Source organism: Gorilla gorilla, chromosome 16 (assembly GCF_029281585.2).
Source record: "Gorilla gorilla gorilla isolate KB3781 chromosome 16, NHGRI_mGorGor1-v2.1_pri, whole genome shotgun sequence".
Taxonomy (NCBI): Eukaryota; Metazoa; Chordata; class Mammalia; order Primates; family Hominidae; genus Gorilla; species Gorilla gorilla.
Window position 1 is genome coordinate 32,233,697 of NC_073240.2, and position 20,640 is coordinate 32,254,336.

General features: G+C 44.4%; 1 protein-coding gene across 2 annotated transcripts in view; it reads left to right on the forward strand.

Moving 5' to 3' along the window:
- OTUD7A (OTU deubiquitinase 7A) overlaps positions 1-20,640 on the forward strand; it is a 386,443-nt gene that overhangs the window by 335,325 nt on the left and 30,478 nt on the right. For both annotated transcript variants that reach the window (XM_031002375.3, XM_031002376.3), the window contains one exon: positions 409-521. In XM_031002375.3, coding sequence (XP_030858235.2) covers positions 409-521 — 113 coding nt within the window. The remainder of the gene's footprint in view (positions 1-408; positions 522-20,640) is intronic.

The window sequence follows — 20,640 nt, forward strand, 5'->3', positions numbered from 1 at the left end:
GTCAGGTGCAGCCCATGGCCCCAGCCCCTGTGTGTGAGCTCAGTCCAAAGGGATTCCCGATTGTCCCCAACCATGGTAAACATGAGGACCTTGCTCTCCTAGAAGAATCTGAACGGCCAGCCCCAGTTAGGTGCAGGCACAGGTTAATGCTCGGTCATCCCCAGCCCCTGAGAATGACCCTTGTTGGTGGGCAGATTCCCAGCAGCTCTGGAATTAGAGCTTGGGGCTTCTGAAAATATAGTGTGCATAGCAAAGGTGGCCAAGAGGGTGCAGTTGGTATAGTTGGTAGCTACCTACAGATGTGCCTGGCCTGGGTCCCGGTAAGGCTGGTCCAGATTGGGAGGGTGAGGAGAGGAGGGCAGCGCAGCTGTGGCCCACCCCCCTTCTGAGCCGGCTCCCCTCTGCCAGTCAGGGCTGGTGTACACAGAGGAGGAGTGGGAGCGGGAGTGGACGGAGCTGCTGAAGCTGGCCTCCAGCGAGCCGCGCACACACTTCAGCAAGAATGGCGGCACGGGCGGGGGGTAAGTGCTGCCCCTGCTCTCCCCAGAAGTCACCTCCAGCTCCAGGCCACCCAGGGCTACACACAGCATGGGGGGATGGCACGGGGGGGAATGTGGGACTCTTGTGCTGTGGAAGACAGAAAGATTCCAGCTTTCCAGCATTAGCTTCAAGACAAGGACGCACGGGAGGACTGTGGGTGATGGCTGGCCCCGCCAGGTGCTAGTGGAAGGGTATGCAGCCCCCACATGCACTATGCAGGCAGAGGTGAGCTCACATGAGCTGCCTCCAGGCCACTTTCCTTGAACTTTGTTGTGCAGAACAGTTGGGGTGTGCGCCTTCAGGGCACAGCAGGCCTCTGGAGGTCACACGTGGTGGTGAGCATTCCCACACATTGCCATCGCACGAACCTGGCTCTGAAGTTTGGGTTTTCTCCCCCAACTAACTAATTTGTGGCTTCAAGAAGTTGCCCTGAAAGCAGAAGCTCATTAAGCTAGCCTGGTGTTTCCCAGATGGGCTCCATGGATATTATATGTGTTCCCAGCAAAAAGACTTCACATCTGTGCATGTTTAGGAATAGCTTGTTCCTACAGAAACACCTTGGATGTTCTAGTATGGAATGAAGACTGTGGCCAGACCAGTGGGCCAGCCATAGAGCCTTGGCCATGGCTTATTCTTCAGTTCATATTCTCTGGAACCTGAAAGCAAAGGTGTTGCTCCTAGAGAAGGTCTCAGCCAAACATGAGAAAGTGTGAGCAGTAACACCAGGGAGACCCATGGAAGGAGGATTGCATGCAGCTCCAGGCTGCCCTCAGGCTCATGGGCCCTGCAGTGGGCAACTGGGTCCTCACCCACCCACCAAGGCAGGGCCTAGTGCCTCATGGGCCAGCTCTCCCTGGAGGCCCCAGCTGGAAAAGAGGCTCCCACAGAGCTGCAGCTGCAGCAGTGGCGTCCAAGACCATGTTTGAAGATGAAATCATTAGAAACCCACATACGCTGGCACACCCTTCCTCCAGGGCTGTCTTGTCACTGTGTTTTAAGGCTATGTTATGTCCATACCAACAGTCTATCTTGGCAGGACATTTGAGGACAAGCATTCTGAAGACTCAGTCAACTGTGGAAAACTGCTCTCTTCCTCTGCACGCCTCCCGAGTCCTGCCTGTGATGGGTCTTAAGTGTTCCTCAACATCGTTTTCACAGTTGCCTCTCTCCCTCCTGCCACAGGGAGGACGCCTGATAGGTGCTGGCAGACTGGATCCAGGCCAGGTGTCTCTGCCAGGGACAGGGAGGAGTGGGGAAAGACAGCAGCAATGATGACTTTGATAGTGGGTGAAAATCAATCACAGGTGACCATCACATACACATCTCCTGAGGTACCCCCATCCAGGAGGAGCTTCGCCCAAGGTCTCATGGCTAGTCAGCCCATCTGACTCCTAAGGCCACAGTCTGGTACCCTGCTGCCTGCTCCCTGGGGCCCGAGGGATTCAGATGCTAATGGGGACACAGGGACCACTTGGTGTCTGTCCCTATCTCCCACAGAGTCTGAGTGATCAACCTTAATCTAACAAAAGGATTAGGTCCCTTTAGGAATATCCAAAATGGCCCAGACATTGTCCCATTTATGTAGGATAGCCTGGGCCCCTGCCCCTGGGAGCCATAGTTCTGGCTGCCACATCACAAAAGAGAAGGAAGAACCCGGGGAATGGCCAGAGAGGGGAAACTAAACAACCAAGGGTGGATGGGAGTGACCCCATCAGGAAAGAATGGAGAGATGAGGCAGGAAGGTATGGGTGGTGTTGGGGGAACGGAAGGAGGGAGGCGAGCACAGGTGGGGTGGGGTGGGGTCGGGGAGACCATAAGAGGGCCCTGTGCTAGGCACTCTCTCCCCTCCTTTCAAACTCTGCCTCACAAGCCTCCAGTACCCCTTCCACAGATTCAAAAACTGAGCCTCAATGGGATTAGGTAACTGTTCCAAGACCACAAAAATGATAAATGGAAGGAGCCAAAAAGTCAAAATTTGGTCTGATCATTAAGTCTCCTCTTTTGACCAGGCTCTACAGCCTAACAAAATCCCTCAAATACAGCAGTCTGTAGAAAGGACACAGCCACCTGGTCCCCACAGATGCCACTGATGCTCAGGTCGGAATCCTGTGCCAGTGATGCAGGAGGCATTTCTAGGGTTTCAGCAACAGGTTTTTCCAGTGGAGAAAGAAAAAGGGGAAAAAAAAAAAAAAAACTCAGAAGAGGACAGAGCATATGCAATAGGAATCTATCAAACAGAGTTGCTTCTGTAGCCAGATGCCTCCTTGGGTTACCTGGAACCTTTGCATGGCCAGTCAAGGAGGGAGGCCTTTGGAACCAGGCCTAAAACATTTTCCTGGGAATGGGGAGTTTTGGCTGAGTCCCATGGACTGGGGTAACGGACAGAGAGCGCCTCAGCAAGGCACCCGTGCAGCTGTGCAGGACTCGCCAACAGGGTGCTCCAGAGCTGTCACCTGCTCCAAGAATTCACTTGGGGTTCAGAGTCCACAAGAGAGGCCTTTGTGCACAAGCACAGTTGCTCTGCCTTTTGCCTGTGTCTTCTCTCCCCATGTTGAGCTGAGAGGTGTAGGGCATCATCTCTGGGGCTTGAGAGCTGCAGGGATGAGTTTCTGACACCTGACTGAAGGGCCTGAAGGCAGAAACTGGCGAGCTCAGGGTTCACAGGGCTGTGGTGGGCTGTGCAGGCCAGGACATGGGGCCGTAGGGGATGTAAGGCCAGGATGCTGCGAGCTGCCCGAGGTCCAGGCATGGATTCAGGGAGGAGGCCCCAAGCGGGCTGGCTTCAGGACTCATCTATGGTGGGGACCACACAGAAGACCAGCCCCTGAGGCCAGGGCTGAGGGTGGACACGAGTAGTCAGTGAGATGAGCCACCACTGCAGCCCAGGGACCTAAGGACACAGCCCCTCAACTGGCAGAGAGCTCTGAAGACCCAAAAAAAGCACTTCCTCAGACAGCAGGTCAGCACTGGGACCTCCAGCGAGCCCAGCGGGCCCTGAAGGAAGACAGCAAGAAAGACTTTGCCACCCTCCTGCCCCTCCTCTCTGCCTGTGCCGGCCCCACAGGGGACACAGACAGCAGCCAGAGAAGGGGAGGAGGCAAAAGGTGAAACAGAGAAGCCAGCTGGAAGCTAACCCAGTCTTTCAGGAGGCTCAAGCTTGGGGCTGATAGCCCCCTGCACAGGAAAGTAACCAGAAGAACCACACAAAATTTCCAGGGTGCCACCCGGGAATAGAAAAGAGCAAGTCAAGGGAGAGTTTGCAGGCATGATGGCGAGAAGAACTAAGGTGGCTTTATTCATCCCAGCCTGGGTTTCCCAGAACCTGTTCCCCACGGATGAGGGTAAAGGGTGCAGTGCGGGCCCTGCATCCTGCTCTGGGAGCCCCTGGTATGGAGACAGATGGGGCAGCCCCTGTACTATTGGTCCTTGACACAGATGATGGCCTGGAGTCATTTTAAACTTGTTACTTTCCCAGAAAGCAACTATGTCACGTATCTGAAGAGGTCAGCAGGGACCAGAGACCAGGTGTGGGTGTGAGCTAGACCTGCTTCCTCTCACTGTGCCTCCCAGGAGGACTCACAGTGGCCAGGCCCCGGCCACGTGGAAGAACCAGGCCTTCCCTAGGGCTTGGGGAGGGATTAGTGAGGTCAGATGGGAATGTGAACAGTGTCATCTACTGAGCCCATGTTATGTGTCAGGCAGGCCTATGAGCTGTCATTATCATCACCAATCACAGATAAGGAGGCTGAGATTCAGAGAATTAGATAATGTATTAGGGTTCTCCAGAGAAACAGAACCAATAAAAGACACACATATAAAGAGATCTAATGTAGGTATTGGCTCACGTGATTATGGTGTCTGAGAATTCCCACGATCTGGCATGTGCCAGCTGGAGACCCAGGAAAGCCAGTGGTGTAGCATGAAGGCCCAAGAGCTGGAGAACTGATGGTGTGGATCCAGTCTGAATCTGAAGGCCTGAGAACCAGGAGTGCTGAGGGCAGAAAGTCCATGTCCCAGCTCAAACAGGTTTGGTTATTCCGCCCTCCGCCACTGTTTTGTTCCCATCATGAATAGATCAGATGAGCCCCACCCATACTGGTGAAAGCCCTCTGCTTTCTGCTCTCCAGCAATTCAAATGCTAATCTCATCCAAAATGCCCTCACAGACACATGCAGAAATAACGTTTAACCAGCTATCTAACCATCACAGGTTAGCTTCCAATGTCCCACAGCCTGAAAGACACAAAGCCAGAACCTGAACTTAGAACTGACCAAAGAAACCTAAGCCCACACTCTTGACAAATGCAGACCAGGCATGAGGAGTAGGAATCAACCACTTATCTTGACTATGGTGAAAATAATCATTTTTGTTCTTTAAACTTTTAAAAGAACTACTTATTTGTTTTCTGTTTGATGAGAAGGGCTAAGTGGAAGCTGAGAGGCCAGTCGGACAGACAAAGAGGAAAAGAGAGCAGAGCACGAGGGACCGTTTGGGGGACCCTCTGGCAGCCCCTGGGGGCATCTTCTGTCTAGGTCCTTACTTTTCTCACATGCTAACCTCTCTGCTTTCTCTGTGTAGTTGAGTTTCTGAAATTTCACTGACAATGTGTTTGCTGCATTTCTTTTTGTTAGCTTTTTTCAGACGTAGCTAGAATCCCAAGTGATTTCCTAGCACACAGTCTGAGAGTTGTCAATTTCAGTCAGTCTTTTGAGGAAAAGCAAGAGGCATTTTATTCCTGGGAGATGCCCACACCACAGCCTGGTGCTCCCGGGCCATGGGCTGGCCTTGTGCAGGAAAGGAGGCATTCTTATGTGTATTCCTGAAGGTGCCATGACTTCTACCAGCAGACCAAGCAGAAAGAGCATCTGCTAACGTAAGGTGTCCTCACTTTGCAGATGTGGGACCCGGCTCAAATTTTTAAAGACATTTCTAATTGAAAATAAGACCAAAGTTGACTCTCTATCTAGGGATGGTTCTCAAGTAGGAGCCTTCTCTGATCTTCCTGTCTAAAGAATCCACCTTTTATCACTCTACTGAGAGTTTCTTTTTTATTATTTTATTATTTATTTAAATATGTTTAGGGGATACAAGTTCAGGTTTCTTACATGCAAATATCGCATTGTGGTAAAGTCTGGGATTTTAGCGTACCCATTACCCAAGTAGTGAACATTGTAATTTTTCAATCCTCACCCCCTCGAACCCTCCGGCCTGTCATAGCCTCCAGTGTCTATTGTTCCATTCTGCCTGTCCATATGTACGCGTTGTTTAGCCCCCAGCTATAAGTGAGAACATGCAGTATTTGACTTTCTGTTTCTGAGTAGTATCACTGAGGATAATCGTTTCCATATCCATCCATGTTGCTGCAAAAGACAGGATTCCATTCTTTTTTATGGCTGAGTCATATTCCATGGCATATATATACATTTTCTTTATCTAATCCTACGTTGATGGACACTTAGGTGGTTTCTATCTTTTTGCCATTGTGAATAGTGTTAGAGTAAACATGCAGGTATCTTTTTGATAGAATGATTCATTTCCCTTTGGGTATATACCTAGTAGTGGGATTGCTGGATTGAGTGGTAGTTCTATTTTTAGTTCTTTGAGAAATCTCCACACTGTTTTCCATAAAGGTTGTATGAATTTACATTCCTACCAACAGTATGTGTTCCCTTTTCATCATATCCTCACCAACATCTATTTTTGTTTTTGTTACATTTGCTTTTGAAGACTTGGTCATAAATTATTTGCATAGGCCAATGTCCAAAAGAGTTTTACATAGGTTTCCTTGTAGAATGTTTATAGTTTCAGGTCTTACATTTAGGTCTTTAATCCATTTTGAGTTAATTTTTGTGTATGGTGAGAAGTGTGGGTCCAATCTCATTCTTCTGCATATCGCTATGCAGTTTTCCCAACACTAAATAGTGAATGACACAAAATGAATAGTGTCATTTCCCCAGTGTATACTTTTGTTGGTGTTGTTGAAGATCAGTTGGTTGTAAGTATGTGGCTTCATTTATAGGTTATGTATTCTGTTCCATTGATCTATGTGTCTGTTTTTGTACCAAACCATACTGTTTTGTTTACTATAACCTTGTAGTACAATTTGAAATTAGATGATGTTATCCTTCAGCTTTGTTCTTTTTGCTTAGGATTCCTTTGGCTAGACAGGCTCCTTTTTAGTTCTATATGAAATTTATTGTTTTTTATAATCCTGTGAAAAATGACATTGGTAACTGGATAGGGATTGTATTGAATCTGTAGATTACTGTAGCAATATAGTCATTTTAATGACGTCGATTCTTCTAATCCATGAGCATGGGATGTTTTTCCATTCATTTGTGTCATCGACAATTTTTTTCTTCAGTGTTTTGTAGTCCTCCTTATAGAGATCTTTCACCTCCCTGGTTAAATATATTCCTCGATATTTTTGTAGCTAATTTAAATGGGATTGCCTTCTTGATTTAGTCCTCAGCTAGATTGTTACTGGTATATAGAAATGCTACTGCTTTCAGTATGTTAATGTTGTATCCTGAAACTTTACTAAATTTGTGTATCAAATATAACAGGTTTTTGGTAGAGTCTTTATGGTTTTCTAATTATAAAATCATATCATTAGCAAACAGGGATGATCTGACTTCTTTTCCAATTTGGATGCCTTTTGTTTTTTTCTCTTGCCTGACTGCGCTGTGGGTACTTCCAGTACTGTGTTGAATAACAGTGGTAAAAGTGGGCATCCTCATCTTGTTCCAGTCCTTAGAGGAAAAGCTTTCAACTTTTCCCCATTAAGTATGCTGTTAGCTGTGGGGTTGTCATATAAGACCTTTATTATGTTGAGGTATGTTCTTTCTATGCCTAGTTTGTTGAGGATTTTCATCATGAAGTGATGCTGAATTGTATTGAATGCAAAAATCCTTGACAAAATACTAGCAAATCAAATCTAACAGGACATCGAAAAGATAATACACCATAATCAGGTGGGATTTATCCCAGGGATGCAAGGATGATTCAACATACACAAACCAATGAATGTGATATATCACGTAAACAGAATTAAGAACAAAAACCATATGATCATCTTGATAGATGCAGAAAAATAACTGATAATTTCTTATTTGATCATGTGTTAGTATCTCTCCCTACCTAAACCTGCATTCATGGGCACACATGGGCAAGTGTGAGTGCGCATGCGTGCGTGCACACACACACAGCACAGTGCTAGACCTGTAGTGGATAATCAGTAACTATTTGTCACATGACTGACCTCAGCTTATTGATCCTAAGCAATAAGTCTTGTTCCTCAAGCCACACTGGCCACTGCTAGAAGGTCTTTCAGAGCCTAAGACCCATTCAGTCCCTTCGAAGCACTGGGAGGCTCCCGTCCTTCCATCTCAGCTTCCCAGGCCATAGCTCTTAGCAGAGTCCCTGCTAGCCTGTACTGTGCCTTTGGAGAGTCTTTTGTAAAAGGTGCCTGTCTGGGCAGGCACAGTCCTTGACCAGGGGCAAAGGCCCACAGCAGGACATAGGCTGGGTTCAGCCCCTTGAGCCTCCTCAGACTGGCTCTGCTGTGCAGGGCCCTACCTGAGAGAGGGGTTGAGGCACACCACTCAGAAATGCTGCCCGTGAGATCTGTGCATGAGGAGAACCTTGCACCTGTGAAAAGGAGTAAGGACCGTCCCCACATACTGTGCTGTGGGTGTCTCAGGATGCATCAGGAGGAGGAAAAGGCAATGGTTGGAATAGTGAGTATAAACATACTACCTAGAGGTGGGAGGATGTGTGCATACAGTTTATGCGCATTTACTCACATTCATATGTGTGTGCACACAGATGTGCACTTACATTTTTTTTTTTTTTATCAGATGGAGTCTCGCTCTGTCACCCAGGCTAGAATGCAGTGGCGCGATCTCGGCTCACTGCAACCTACACCTCCTGGGTTCAAGCGATGATCCTGCCTCAGCCTCCCGAGTAGCTGGGACTACAGGCACAAGCCACCATGCCTGGCTAATTTTTGTATTTTCAGTAGAGACAGGGTTTCACCATGTTGGCCAGGATGGTCTCGATCTCCTGACCTCATGATCCACCCGCCTCGGCCTCCCAAAGTGCTGGGATTACAGGTGTGAACCACCACACCTGGCCTTGCACTTACTTTTTTTATGGAAGGGTACACCAAAAACCAACACCTATGTCCCCATAGGTGAGGTGACTACAATTTATCATCCAAACTGGTTCATTTGGGGGAAGGAAAGTGGGCACTAACCACTTGGGATGTGTGAACAGGACTTTCCCAAGCAAAACAGGAGGTGTGGACACCCCATCTGGAGGAGGGGATATGGGGAGGGACCTGGGAGGCTTCATCCAGGCTCTCCGTCTGGGTGGCTGGGTGACTGCCCTTTAACAAGCCCTGCCGGCCCCAGACTGGCTTCCTTATCTATGACACGCGCTCTTGCCGAGGATGGTCTCCAAGGATGGTGGCTACAGCTTAAGCCAGGGTGCCCCCAAACTGTTCCCTGGGGCCTGAGATACCATCTGGACCTTGCTCCATGACCTTTGCTTCTTGGTCCTGCCAGGGGGGACTCCTCAGCCTCTTCCCACCCCCATCTTTCTCAGGGTGTTTTCATTGGGTAGACGGTATATCCCTAACCCTGGAAATTCTCCCTCCTGAAGTACCCACTGGAGAAGCAGATGTAGGTGCCCTGGAGAACTCAGTGTGTGGGGCCCAAAGCATGTTAGGAAGTTCTCAGGACATGCACATCTTGGAGGATGAAGTCATTATATTGCATGTCAGTCTTCTTTGCAGTAAGCACTGATTTTTAAGCATTTTAGGAATTGTTATGTCTTTGCCCAGTGGCCAGATTCTCCCCACAATCCCAGATCTCGCATTTGCTCAGCAAACTCACAAGAAGAAGACATGAAGTCTCAGGGCTAAAAGTGGGAGTGAATTTTCAGAATTGGTTTTTCTGAAACTGATTTCTACCAATGGGCTCTGGTCACAGAGTGCAGGTCACAGTTCCAAACTCTCGTCCCAGATAAGATCTTGTTTGCCCTCCATTTTAGAGCCCCCAGCTAAATTGGAGTTCCAGTACCAGAGCAGCTAGAAAACCTGCAATAAGGAGAAATGAAAAGGGACCTGGACATAGGCGTTTACAGTGTGCCTTTCATGGGATACTTCTCTTACCTGGCAGGTGTCCTAATGCCTGGTTGCCTAACCCATGACCCATGTCCCTCACATGGGAAGCTTGTTTGTACTGGCAGATGGCTTTGTGGCTCCTGTCTGGCCTGTGTCTAGTTTTTTCTTACCTGACCATCGCTCTGTGGCTGGGACCAGCCTTGTGTTCTCCTTGGCGTCTGGTGAAAACATGGCCTGGGGTAGCCTCTGCTGCTTCCAATGGAAGGTGCAAATTCAATCCACCGCCACAATGGGAAGCAAGTTCAAAGGTTTTTACTTATAGATCCTGGGCATGGAGGCCATCATGAGTTGGGAGGGCAGTGCTCCATCCCAGGGTCACATTGAGGCAGGGATTAAGATTCAGGCAGAGAGATCCAACTAGAAATATATATAGGGGAATAGGATGTGTGTCACTTTAAGTTCATGGGCAAATGTCTGAATGGTCCATTTAAAGGAAGTGGTGGGAAAGTGGAAAGCCCAGTCTGCTAGGCAGAGAGACGCCTCTAAGTTCTTATCTCTGGCCACCAGCATGGGTCTTTGGGTGTGGTGTTCTACTTCTAATGCCCAGGCAGCAACCTCTGCTGTTTTGTTTCTGTTACACCCTCTACACCCTCAGGTGCTCTCTGGCTGCCTTCAACACTGAGGCTCCTGGTATAGAACCAGGACCCTCCCTAAGTCTTGGACAAGGAGCCAGAAGCAAGTAGGGAACATCATTATGATTTTCAAGCTGCCCCCCGCTGGAGCTGGGATCCTCTCCGCCACCCCCTGGGTCACTGAGCAGGTTTCAGTTGCTCACATGGCTCCCATGCTCAACACCAAAACTGGAATGGAGAAAGGCTGCTCTGCTCCAGCTGTCCTCCATCACCTCTCAACTGGGCCTGCCATCCTATCATTGCTGCTGAAATAAAATGGCCCTGCCTTAAGTTAGCCATGAAAAGAATGCCATGCCAGTACAATGGTGCCTAATACTTAACCTTTGCACCATTGTTACCTTGGAGGCCCTCCTGCATAGCTACTCAAATACCAGAGTGTTCTGCCAGGAGGCTCCATGCTGGGCATGGTCCAACTCCATGCCTTTGCCCTAGCACAGAACTTGAAGGATGGGTAGATGAATGGACAGACAAGTAGGTGCTTGGGCAGATAGATGGTTGAATGGAAGAATTGAAGGATGAGTACATGGATGGATGCGTGGGTAGGTGGGTGGGTGGGTGGGTGGATGGATGGATGGATGGATAGATGTACATGTGGGTGGATGGACAGGTGGATGGGTGGGTGGGTGGACAGGTGTATGGGTGGGTGGATGGCATGGATGGATGAATGGATGGACGGATGGATGGATGGATGGATAGATGGATGGATGGATAGATGGACATGTGGGTGGATGGACAGGCGGATGGGTGGTTGGGTGGACAGTTGTGTGGGTGGGTGGATGGCATGAATGGATGGACAGATGGATGCACAGACAGCAGATGGATGGATGGATGGATGGATGGATGGACAAGTGGATGGGTGGATCAATAGATGGATGGATGAAGAGAGAGAGGGAGGGAAGGAAGAGAGATGGGTGGGTGGGTGGGTAGATGGATGGATGGATGAATGGATGGATAGATAGATAGGAAGAAGGATGGATAGGTTGGTAGATGTTACATGAAGGCAGGGTTCTCTGAGGGCCTCTGCAGTGCCTTTCACAGCACCAGTGTATAGTAAGTGCTCAATGAATATTTATTGGTTTTTTGGTTGGAAATATGATGGCCCTGCTTTAAGTTTTGCATGAGAAGAATGCTGTGCCAGTACAAAGGTGCCTAATACTGAGCCTTCACGCTGTTGTTACCATGGGGGTCATCCTATGTAGCTGCTCAGATCCCAGAGTGTTCTGCCAGGAAGTGAAGATGGGACTCAGAACCCAGGCCTGAGAGGGCTACCATTCACCTTGCTCTGCCCACTTCTCAGCATTAGTACCTGACTCAAGAGCAGCTCCTCTCTTTCCAGCACTGCCCCCTCCATTCCTTGAATTAGGGAAGGAACAGTGCTCCACATTTCTAGTTGGGGTATTTCTCTCTCCAAGTATGCAGGTTTTAACTCCATATTCTCTCCCCCTGTGCTGTTCGTTATGTTGTTCAACCATTCACTCGCCGGCACTCAACGCATACTAGGTGACAGGGACAAACAAGCAACTTCCAAAAGCACTTGACCCCCCAGGCACTGCAGCTTGGCTTTCAGGTGTGGCTGGGCAGGCTAATCACCTGCAATGTTTCAAAATGCACACCCAGGAGCGCTGCATTTAGACCTGGCATAAAATATATGTGTGTGTATGTGTGAATATGTATTCATGTCAATACATATTTAAAACATTCCTCTTCTACTTCCCTTTCCTTCCTTGCTGAAAAAGTAAGTTCTAAAGCCATTAGGTGGGGCAAAGCAAGGTGGCATCTGGAGTGGGTGGGGGATGGGAGGACACCAGGGGCCAGAGCCACACAGGTGAAGAGGGCCACCTCACGGATGGGGAGCAGAGGTGGGAGATGGCTGACATATGGGAAGACTGATCAAATAAGGAAATGCTTTAGAATGAATACGAACACGTTTTCTGAAAGTAAGTGAAGAAAGTTGCAAATAGAATTAACTTTGTGGGGTTGGATTGGAATTGGAGGTATCAATGAACTCAAGGTTTCCTATAAATATTGAGAGGGAGAGAAAGATGAAAATAAACATGCAAAAATATGTATCCATGTGTGAGTGTGAACTTGAACCATCTTTTTGCACCAGGAAGCAAGAAAGTGCTCTAAGAAATGATGGGAGCTGGGCACAGTGGCTCACACCTGTAATCCCAACACTTTGGGAGGCTGAGACAGAAGGATGACTTGTGCCCAGAAGTTCGAGACCAGCCTTGGCAACATAGCGAGACCCCTGTCTCTACAAAAATGAAAAAAGTTTTCTGGGCATAGTGGTGGCCTGTGGTCCCAGCTACTTGGGAGGTCAGAATGGGAGGCTCACTTGACCCCAGGAGTTCAAGGCTGTGGTGAGCTATGATCTCACCACTGCACTCCAGCCTGGGCAACAGAGTGAGACCCTGTCTCAAAAAAAAAAAAAGAAAGAAAAGAAAAAAAGAAATGATGAAGATGTCAAAAGGACACAGATCCAGCTTTAGAGAAGCCACACTGACCACATCAAGGAGTATCTGAGCATCCACATAATCACACTAATGGATTATAACCCACTGAATAAAATGGAAAACCAGAAATCCATAGTGATACCAATAAACCTATAAAGATTTGGTGAGGAATGGAGTATTTGCATAGGTTCAAGTTCCTCTCCACAAAATGCTTGTTAATTTCAAATGAAAAATTAGTAGTCTGCAGGGGCAAGGCCTGGAAGATGACCTTAAGGAGTGGTCCAGGTCAACCTCACCAGTGATGGGACAACCTCACCAGTGATGGGACAATCTGCAGTTCACACAACCTGATAAGATGTCACAAGAAGGACTCAGCTTGACCCAATCCAATCTAACTGTGAGGAAATAGAGAAACCCTTATGAAGGACATTCTACAAAATACCCAACCTGTAATCTTCAAAAATGTCAAGGTCATGGAAGTCAAGGATATCCTGAGAAATGTTCCAGGTGAAGGAGACTAAGGAGACGCCACTGCTGAATGCAGCACCTGATCCTGAGCAGGAACCTTTGTTGTAAAAGGCATTATTGGGACAGCTGGCACACACATGTGGGGTCTGGTGATTGCATGTAACTGTGTGAATTCCTGATGTCGGTAGCCGTGTGGTGGTTGTGTAGGAGGATGTTCTGTTCATAGAAAATGAGCAAGAACTTTCCAGGGTGATGGGGTGCCAGGTTGGCTGTTTATTTTCAAATGGTTCAGGGAAACAAAAGCTCTTTTTACTGTATGTGCGCAACTATTTTGTGAGGTTTCGATTGCTGCCAATTTTTTGAACTGTTAAAATAAGGTTAATTGGGTTGGATGTGGTGGCTCACGCCTGTAATCCCAGCACTTTGGGAGGCCAAGGCTGGTGGATCACTTGAGGCCAGGAGTTCGAGACCAGCCTGGCCAACATGGTGAAAACCCGTCTCCACTAAAAATACAAAAAAATTAGCTGGGCATGGTGGCAAATGCCTGTAATCCCAGCTACTTGGGAGGCTGAGGCTTGTAAAAAGTAAAATAGAGGTTCTTCTTTAAAGACTTTCCTCCCCATCTAGTTAAAAATAAATAGTAACTTCTTTTAGAAGCAAAATTTATTCAAAGACCTGTGCTAACATTCTTAAATATCTGCTAGCCATAATAAAAAAATCAACATACTTTATATTCTTAGCTCCCACAATTTAACCTAAATATTTGCCTTGCATACTTATACTAGTCCAAGCAAGCACTAAGTCATAGTCTGGTCCTCTTCCTTCTTTAAAAGCATTTTTACCTTTCTCAGCATTCAACAAGTTACTTCCTCCTTCCTTTATTCTCCTCTGCATTTGCCTCTTTTAAAAAATTCTAAGTTACTAACCAATCAAAACAAATACAAAATGTAAAATCCCGTTCCAGCCAATAAAAACCAGACACAGCAGTAAGGTGGACACGTCAGGTTATAAATGACCCTGTCTCTTTTATTCAATATACTCTCATAATAAAACTGCTGGCAAGTACACCCTTTCTACAGAAAATATAAAAATGGCCTCGCTAAAAAAAATTAAATTTATATTCAAGTAATATTGCTTTACGACACCAGGAAACAAACATTTCAAACAATTTTGGTGACCTGTATGGGGATACATTCTCTGCCGGGGTGGTCTCCAGTCCTTCCTCATAAGGGAGCGTGCTCCTCTGCCTCATTGCAGTGGCCTCAAGGATAAGAGCTCAAAACCCACCCGGTATGTGGAATAAACTCAGAGTCTCAGCAATGCAAAAAAAAAAAAAAAATCCTCACATATCACGTGAACCAGAAAACTGTGCACAGATTGAGGAAAAAACACCGGTAAAGTATTTCCTTAGTAATCAAGACTGAGGAAAAAGCTGCGGGGCAGTAAAGCATTCCTTAGTTAAAACATACCAAGGAGAGAGAAACTGCAGGGGCAGTAAAACATTCCTTAGGACTAGACACAAAAAGCCATGGGAGGTGGTAAAATATTTCTTAGCCAGGATGTCTTAAAGGTTAAAAAAAGGTTAAAAAAATGACCACTGAGTGGGGGTTAAACCTCAAAAAGAGGTGAGAAATCCCCATGGGGGGGGGATGTTAAGCCTTAAGGTAAAAAATCCCCATTGTCCGGGGTTAAACCTCAAAAAGAGGTGAGAAATCCCCATGGGGGGGCGTTGAACCTCACACAAACCTCCGATAGTAAAATATATATACATATATATGTATGTTACATATAGATATACATATGTATGTATGTTACATATAGATATACATATGTATGTATGTTACATATAGATATACATATGTATGTTACATATAGATATACATATGTATGTTACATATAGATATACATATGTATGTTACATATAGATATACATATGTATGTTACATATAGATATACATATGTATGTTACATATAGATATACATATGTATGTTACATATAGATATACATATGTATGTTACATATAGATATACATATGTATGTTACATATAGATATACATATGTATGTTACATATAGATATACATATGTATGTTACATATAGATATACATATGTATGTTACATATAGATATACATATGTATGTTACATATAGATATACATATGTATGTTACATATAGATATACATATGAATGTTACATATAGATATACATATGAATGTTACATATAGATATACATATGAATGTTACATATAGATATACATATGAATGTTACATATAGATATACATACATGTGAATGTTACATATAGATATACATACATGTGAATGTTACATATAGATATACATATGTGAATGTTACATATAGATATACATATATGTGAATGTTACATATAGATATATATACATATATATATTCAAAACTCCCCTTCCCCCTCTTCTTGGGGAAAAAAAAAAAAGACTAAGCTCCACTCCTGCTAGTCGCTCCTCTAGGGGAAGGGGAAAAAAAAAAGCAAAAACACCAAGCATGATGCCAGACAGCCAGGCACACCAAAAATTAAGTCCCTCTCCCCACCCCAGCTCTGTGTGAAAAAGAGAGCGGGGACTGTCGCAGAAAGAAAAGCCAACAAGATGAAAGGACCTAACTCTTACGACTAATGACAGGTGTCTGCCAAGCCTGTGGGCCAGTGATGGCCCTGGGCCAGGACTGCAGCCGGCCGGGGGCCAAGACTACAGCCATGCAAATCCCACCCAGCCCAGAAAACTAAATGTAGAAAAAATAAATCAGGGGAAAAAAAAAAAACAGGGGAAACAGACGGCAGCGCATACATGCAGGTGGGGCCCGAAGTCCCTTGCCCAGCCTGCGCCGCAAGACCGGGAAAAAAAAAGGAAACAAAAAATGACAGAGAAGGAGAGAAAAATAAAATGCAAATAAAAAAAAAGGAAAATAAAGTGCAAATAAGAAAAAAATATAGGAGAAAAAAGTAAGTAAAAAAATAACTAGAAAAGACAAAAATCAAAGAAAGACACAGTAAAATTAGGAAAAGAAATAATGTAAAAGGCAGAACATTAAAACATGTTAAAAATTGTCTATAAAAGTCATAAAAAAGTTATAAAAAAATTTATGCAAAAAATATTATATAATTTAAAAGTAATTAGGCCTCCTAAATGTAAAACTATTTAAAAAACAGTTTATACAGTTTATATACAAAATATGTAAAAATATATACTTTTAATAAAATTACAAAAAGACATAAAAATATGAATTTTTACCTACATTAAAAGGTTACAAAAATTTTGTTTTAAAACTTTAAACAAGGCCGGGCGTGGTGGCTCATGCCTATAATTTCAGCACTTTGGGAGGCCAAGGCAGGCGGTCACGAGGTCAGGAGATCAAGACCATCCTGGCTAACATGGTGAAACCCCATCTCTACTAAAAATACAAAAAAAATAGCCGGGCATGGAGGCAGGCACCTGTAGTCCCAGCTACTCGGGAGGCTGAGGCAAAAGAATGGCGTGAACCCAGGAGGCAGAATTTGCGGTGAGCTGAGATCGCACCACTGCACTCCAGCCTGGGCAACAGAGCAAGACTCCATCTCAAAAAAAAAAAAAAGTTTAAACAAATTTAAAAATATTAATTATAAAGAAAATTCTGTATGTAAACATATTAGCTAAAGAGGTATCCAATTTTTCTGTAAACTAAACATTAAAATAAAAGCACAATAAATTTTTCTTAAAGCACTAACCTGCTCTTTAACAAAAATTATAAAAAGTTAAAAAAAGTCTATAAAAACCTTACCTTATAGTCAGACATTAAAAGTAAATAATGTCTGCAAAATTTTATTAAAATAAAGTTTAACATTAATAGCACATTAATGTAAAAAAACATAAAATCATACAAAAAGCATTATCAAATATAAAATAGTGCTTAACTTTCTCAAAGCCCGAGGGCGGCCGAATAAGTCACAAGGCCCCTCATCCCCAAGGCCACAACGCGCAGGGGCGGTGAAGGCCACAAAAAAGCCAAGACCTTAAGAGGGGGCAGGGCCACAATGTCCCCTAGGCAACGCTAAGCAGAAATGGAGCAGAAGACGTCACCGTGGGGCCTCAAGCCCCAGAATACGCAACAAAAATTATATACTTAATTTATCTTCCACTTTCCCTTTCCTCAAAACTAAAAATCTTTTAACACAGGTACCAACTCTAAAATTTCTAGTACATCAGCACCAGCCTAAAAACCACATTCTTGCCTGGCGCAGTTTCTCACGCCTGTAATCCCAGCACTTTGAGAGGCCGAGGCAGGCGGATCATGAGGTCAGGAGATCAAGACCATCCTGGCTAACACAGTGAAACCCCGTCTCTACTAAAAATACAAAAAGAAATTAGCCGAGCGTGGTGGCAGGCGCCTGTAGTCCCAGCTACTGGGGAGGCTGAGGCAGGAGAATGGTGTGAACCCAGGAGGCGGAGCTTGCAGTGAGCGGAGATCGCGCCACTGCACTCCAGCCTGGGTGACAGAGCAAGACTCCGTCTCAAAACAAAACAAAAACACATCCTTATCAAAAAATAAAAAACTCAAGCCAGCCTGGGAAGGACCCTATTTTATGCTGTTAACTACTAAGACCCCTGTCCACACAGCCAAGAAAAAATGGACCCACTATACTCAAATCAAGAAAACATCTTAGGTTACTATACTAAAATCAAGCCCTACTAAGTTAAAATTTTAAAAAGCTTAATTTTCATATACTTTCTCTATTACTTCCTTTCCTTTCCTTATTCTGTTACTAGCTCCCTTGTTATTAATGTAACTAAATCGAACTCACCTCAAACCATTGCCTTTAATGCTTGCTCTATCATACCTTGTAAAAATATTAAAAAATCAATGACAGCTAGCCTTTTCACACAAATATTTATGTCCTGGCCCTCTAATTAACACAACTACCCCTAACACTTATCGTTATAATCACCTGCAGCCAAAACGCCAATTTCCTGCTCCTACTGAGAGGTGAAGCCAGCTGGACTTCCTGGGTTGAGTGGGGACTTGGAGAACTTTTCTGTCTTACAAGAGGATTGTAAAATGCACCAATCAGCAGTCTGTAGCTAGAACTGTAAAACACACCAATCAGCGCTCTGTAAAATGCACCAATCCGCAGAATCCTAAAAGTAGCCAGTCACAGGGAAGATTGAAAAAAGGACATTCTGATAGGACAGAAATGGAACATGGGCGGGGCCAATAAGGGAATAAAAGCTTGCCACCCCCCCCCAGCCAGCAGCGGCAGCAACCTGCTCGGGTCCTGTTCCATGGTTTAGAACCTTTGTTCTTTCTCTCTTCACAATAAATCTTGCTGCTGCTCACTCTTTGGGTCCGTGCCACACTTAAGAGGTGTAACACGCGACTTCATTTTTGAAGTCAGTGAGCCCACAAAGCCACTAGAAGGAACCAACTCCGGACACACTACAGCCTAACAACCTTATAATAAATGGAACGACGTCCTTTAAATTACTCAAGAGCAAAGTTAAACTTTCACACACACACAAAAAAAACATACAAATCTAAAACCCTTCATCTATTTCATTAAAAAACCGACCCAACCTTCTCAATATAATCCTGTCCTTCTATCACCACCTCCACCTTAACTAACTCTAAACCTACCCTTAATCACTTCTATAATATAGAAATTTGACATAAATTTTTAAAAACCCTAAATATTTTTAAAATACACATTATTCCCCCATCTTCCCCTTCTTCAGTAGCCTAAGTTCTAAATCCCACACCAGTTACTCCTGCATCTAATAAAAGTAGAATGTCTATTATAAAAACAAAAAATCAAAGACAGACCTCAGCCATCAAAACAATACATCAAAATACAAATGCCTAGCTAAAATAAATATTCCATTCACACTTTAAAAACAATTATTACACTATTACATTTGTACACATGGTACTCCAGAGGCCCAAATTATCCCCTTTCCACTTAAATGGTCACCTCATCAACCAAATATAAACTATATAGTAGCTCTTTTTCAAAATCCCACTGCTTAAAATAATCCATCATGCCAAGCTCTCTCTGCTATTTCCTAAAATTTAACACCCTGCGGGTCAGCCCCCGAGGACAATCCAGCTTGCACCTTTTCTAAATGCCAAATTTACACTGTGCCTCTCATGGCAAGAAAAAAATTTAATATTCCTTAAAAGCATTAAAAAAAATGCAAGAAGCTCAAGCTTTTCCAAAAGCTCGCCCATCAATCCATGCTTAGCCATCCCCAAGCAAATATATGGTAGTACTGTAAAGGACCTTTACTAAACGCTGTGCCAAATAATTGAAACAGTACTAATCCAATTAGCTGTCCTTCACTCTAGCATTTCATCAATCTAAAAAAATAAAAACAAAACACCGCAGGCCAAAAAAAATTCCTTGTAAGTCCTTTAATCCTCAAGTTTATATAAATGCTATTAAAATCCTGTAAAAAAAATTCCAAATAAATTTAAAACACAAAATCAAATAGCTGCAAAATTTAAGTCCACGTTATTCTGGTAAGTATGAATTAAAAAAATGTAAACTAAACTGTTACAATCAGCAACAATTCATAAATTACACTGAAAACGCCATCAAAAAAAATAGCTAAGCAATTAGGACCTACCAGACAAATTGCCTTAAAAAAAGCTTTAAATATAATATCAGCAAAAAAAAGTCATAATTAAAACTCAGTATTGTACCTTTATTCCTAATACTGCCCCTAACAAAACTATAACAAAAGCACTACAAAAATTAACAGCACTATCCAATAAACTTGCCAAAAACTCTAAAATAAATAACCCTTTTTCTAAAATAATAAAACATTAATTCGATAAGTAAAAAAAAAAAAAATTGTGGCCAGGCATGGTGGCTCATGTCTGTAATCCCAGCACTTTGGGAGGCCGAGGCAGGTGGATCACGAGGTCAGGAGATCAAGACCATCCTGGCTAACACGTCTCTACTAAAAATACAAAAAATTAGCCGGGCGTGGTGGCAGGCGCCTGTAGTCCCAGCTACCGGGGAGGCTGAGGCAGGAGAATGGCGTGAACCCGGGAGGTGGAGCTTGCAGTGAGCCGAGATCATGCCACTGCACTCCAGCCTGGGCGACAGAGTGAGACTCCATCTCAAAAAAAAAAAAAAAAAAAATTAACTTCAATTCTCACCTTGTTCGCTCTTATTAATATACTTATAAGCTATTATGTTATTCCCTGCCTTCAAAATTTTATACAAAAACTTATCTCTACCACTCTTACAAAGTTAACTCCTAACTCTCCTCCACCCTATTCGAAAAATTACTTCTCTTAAAGCTATTAAAACAGACAAATTAAAAAAAATTATAAGAGGGAGAATT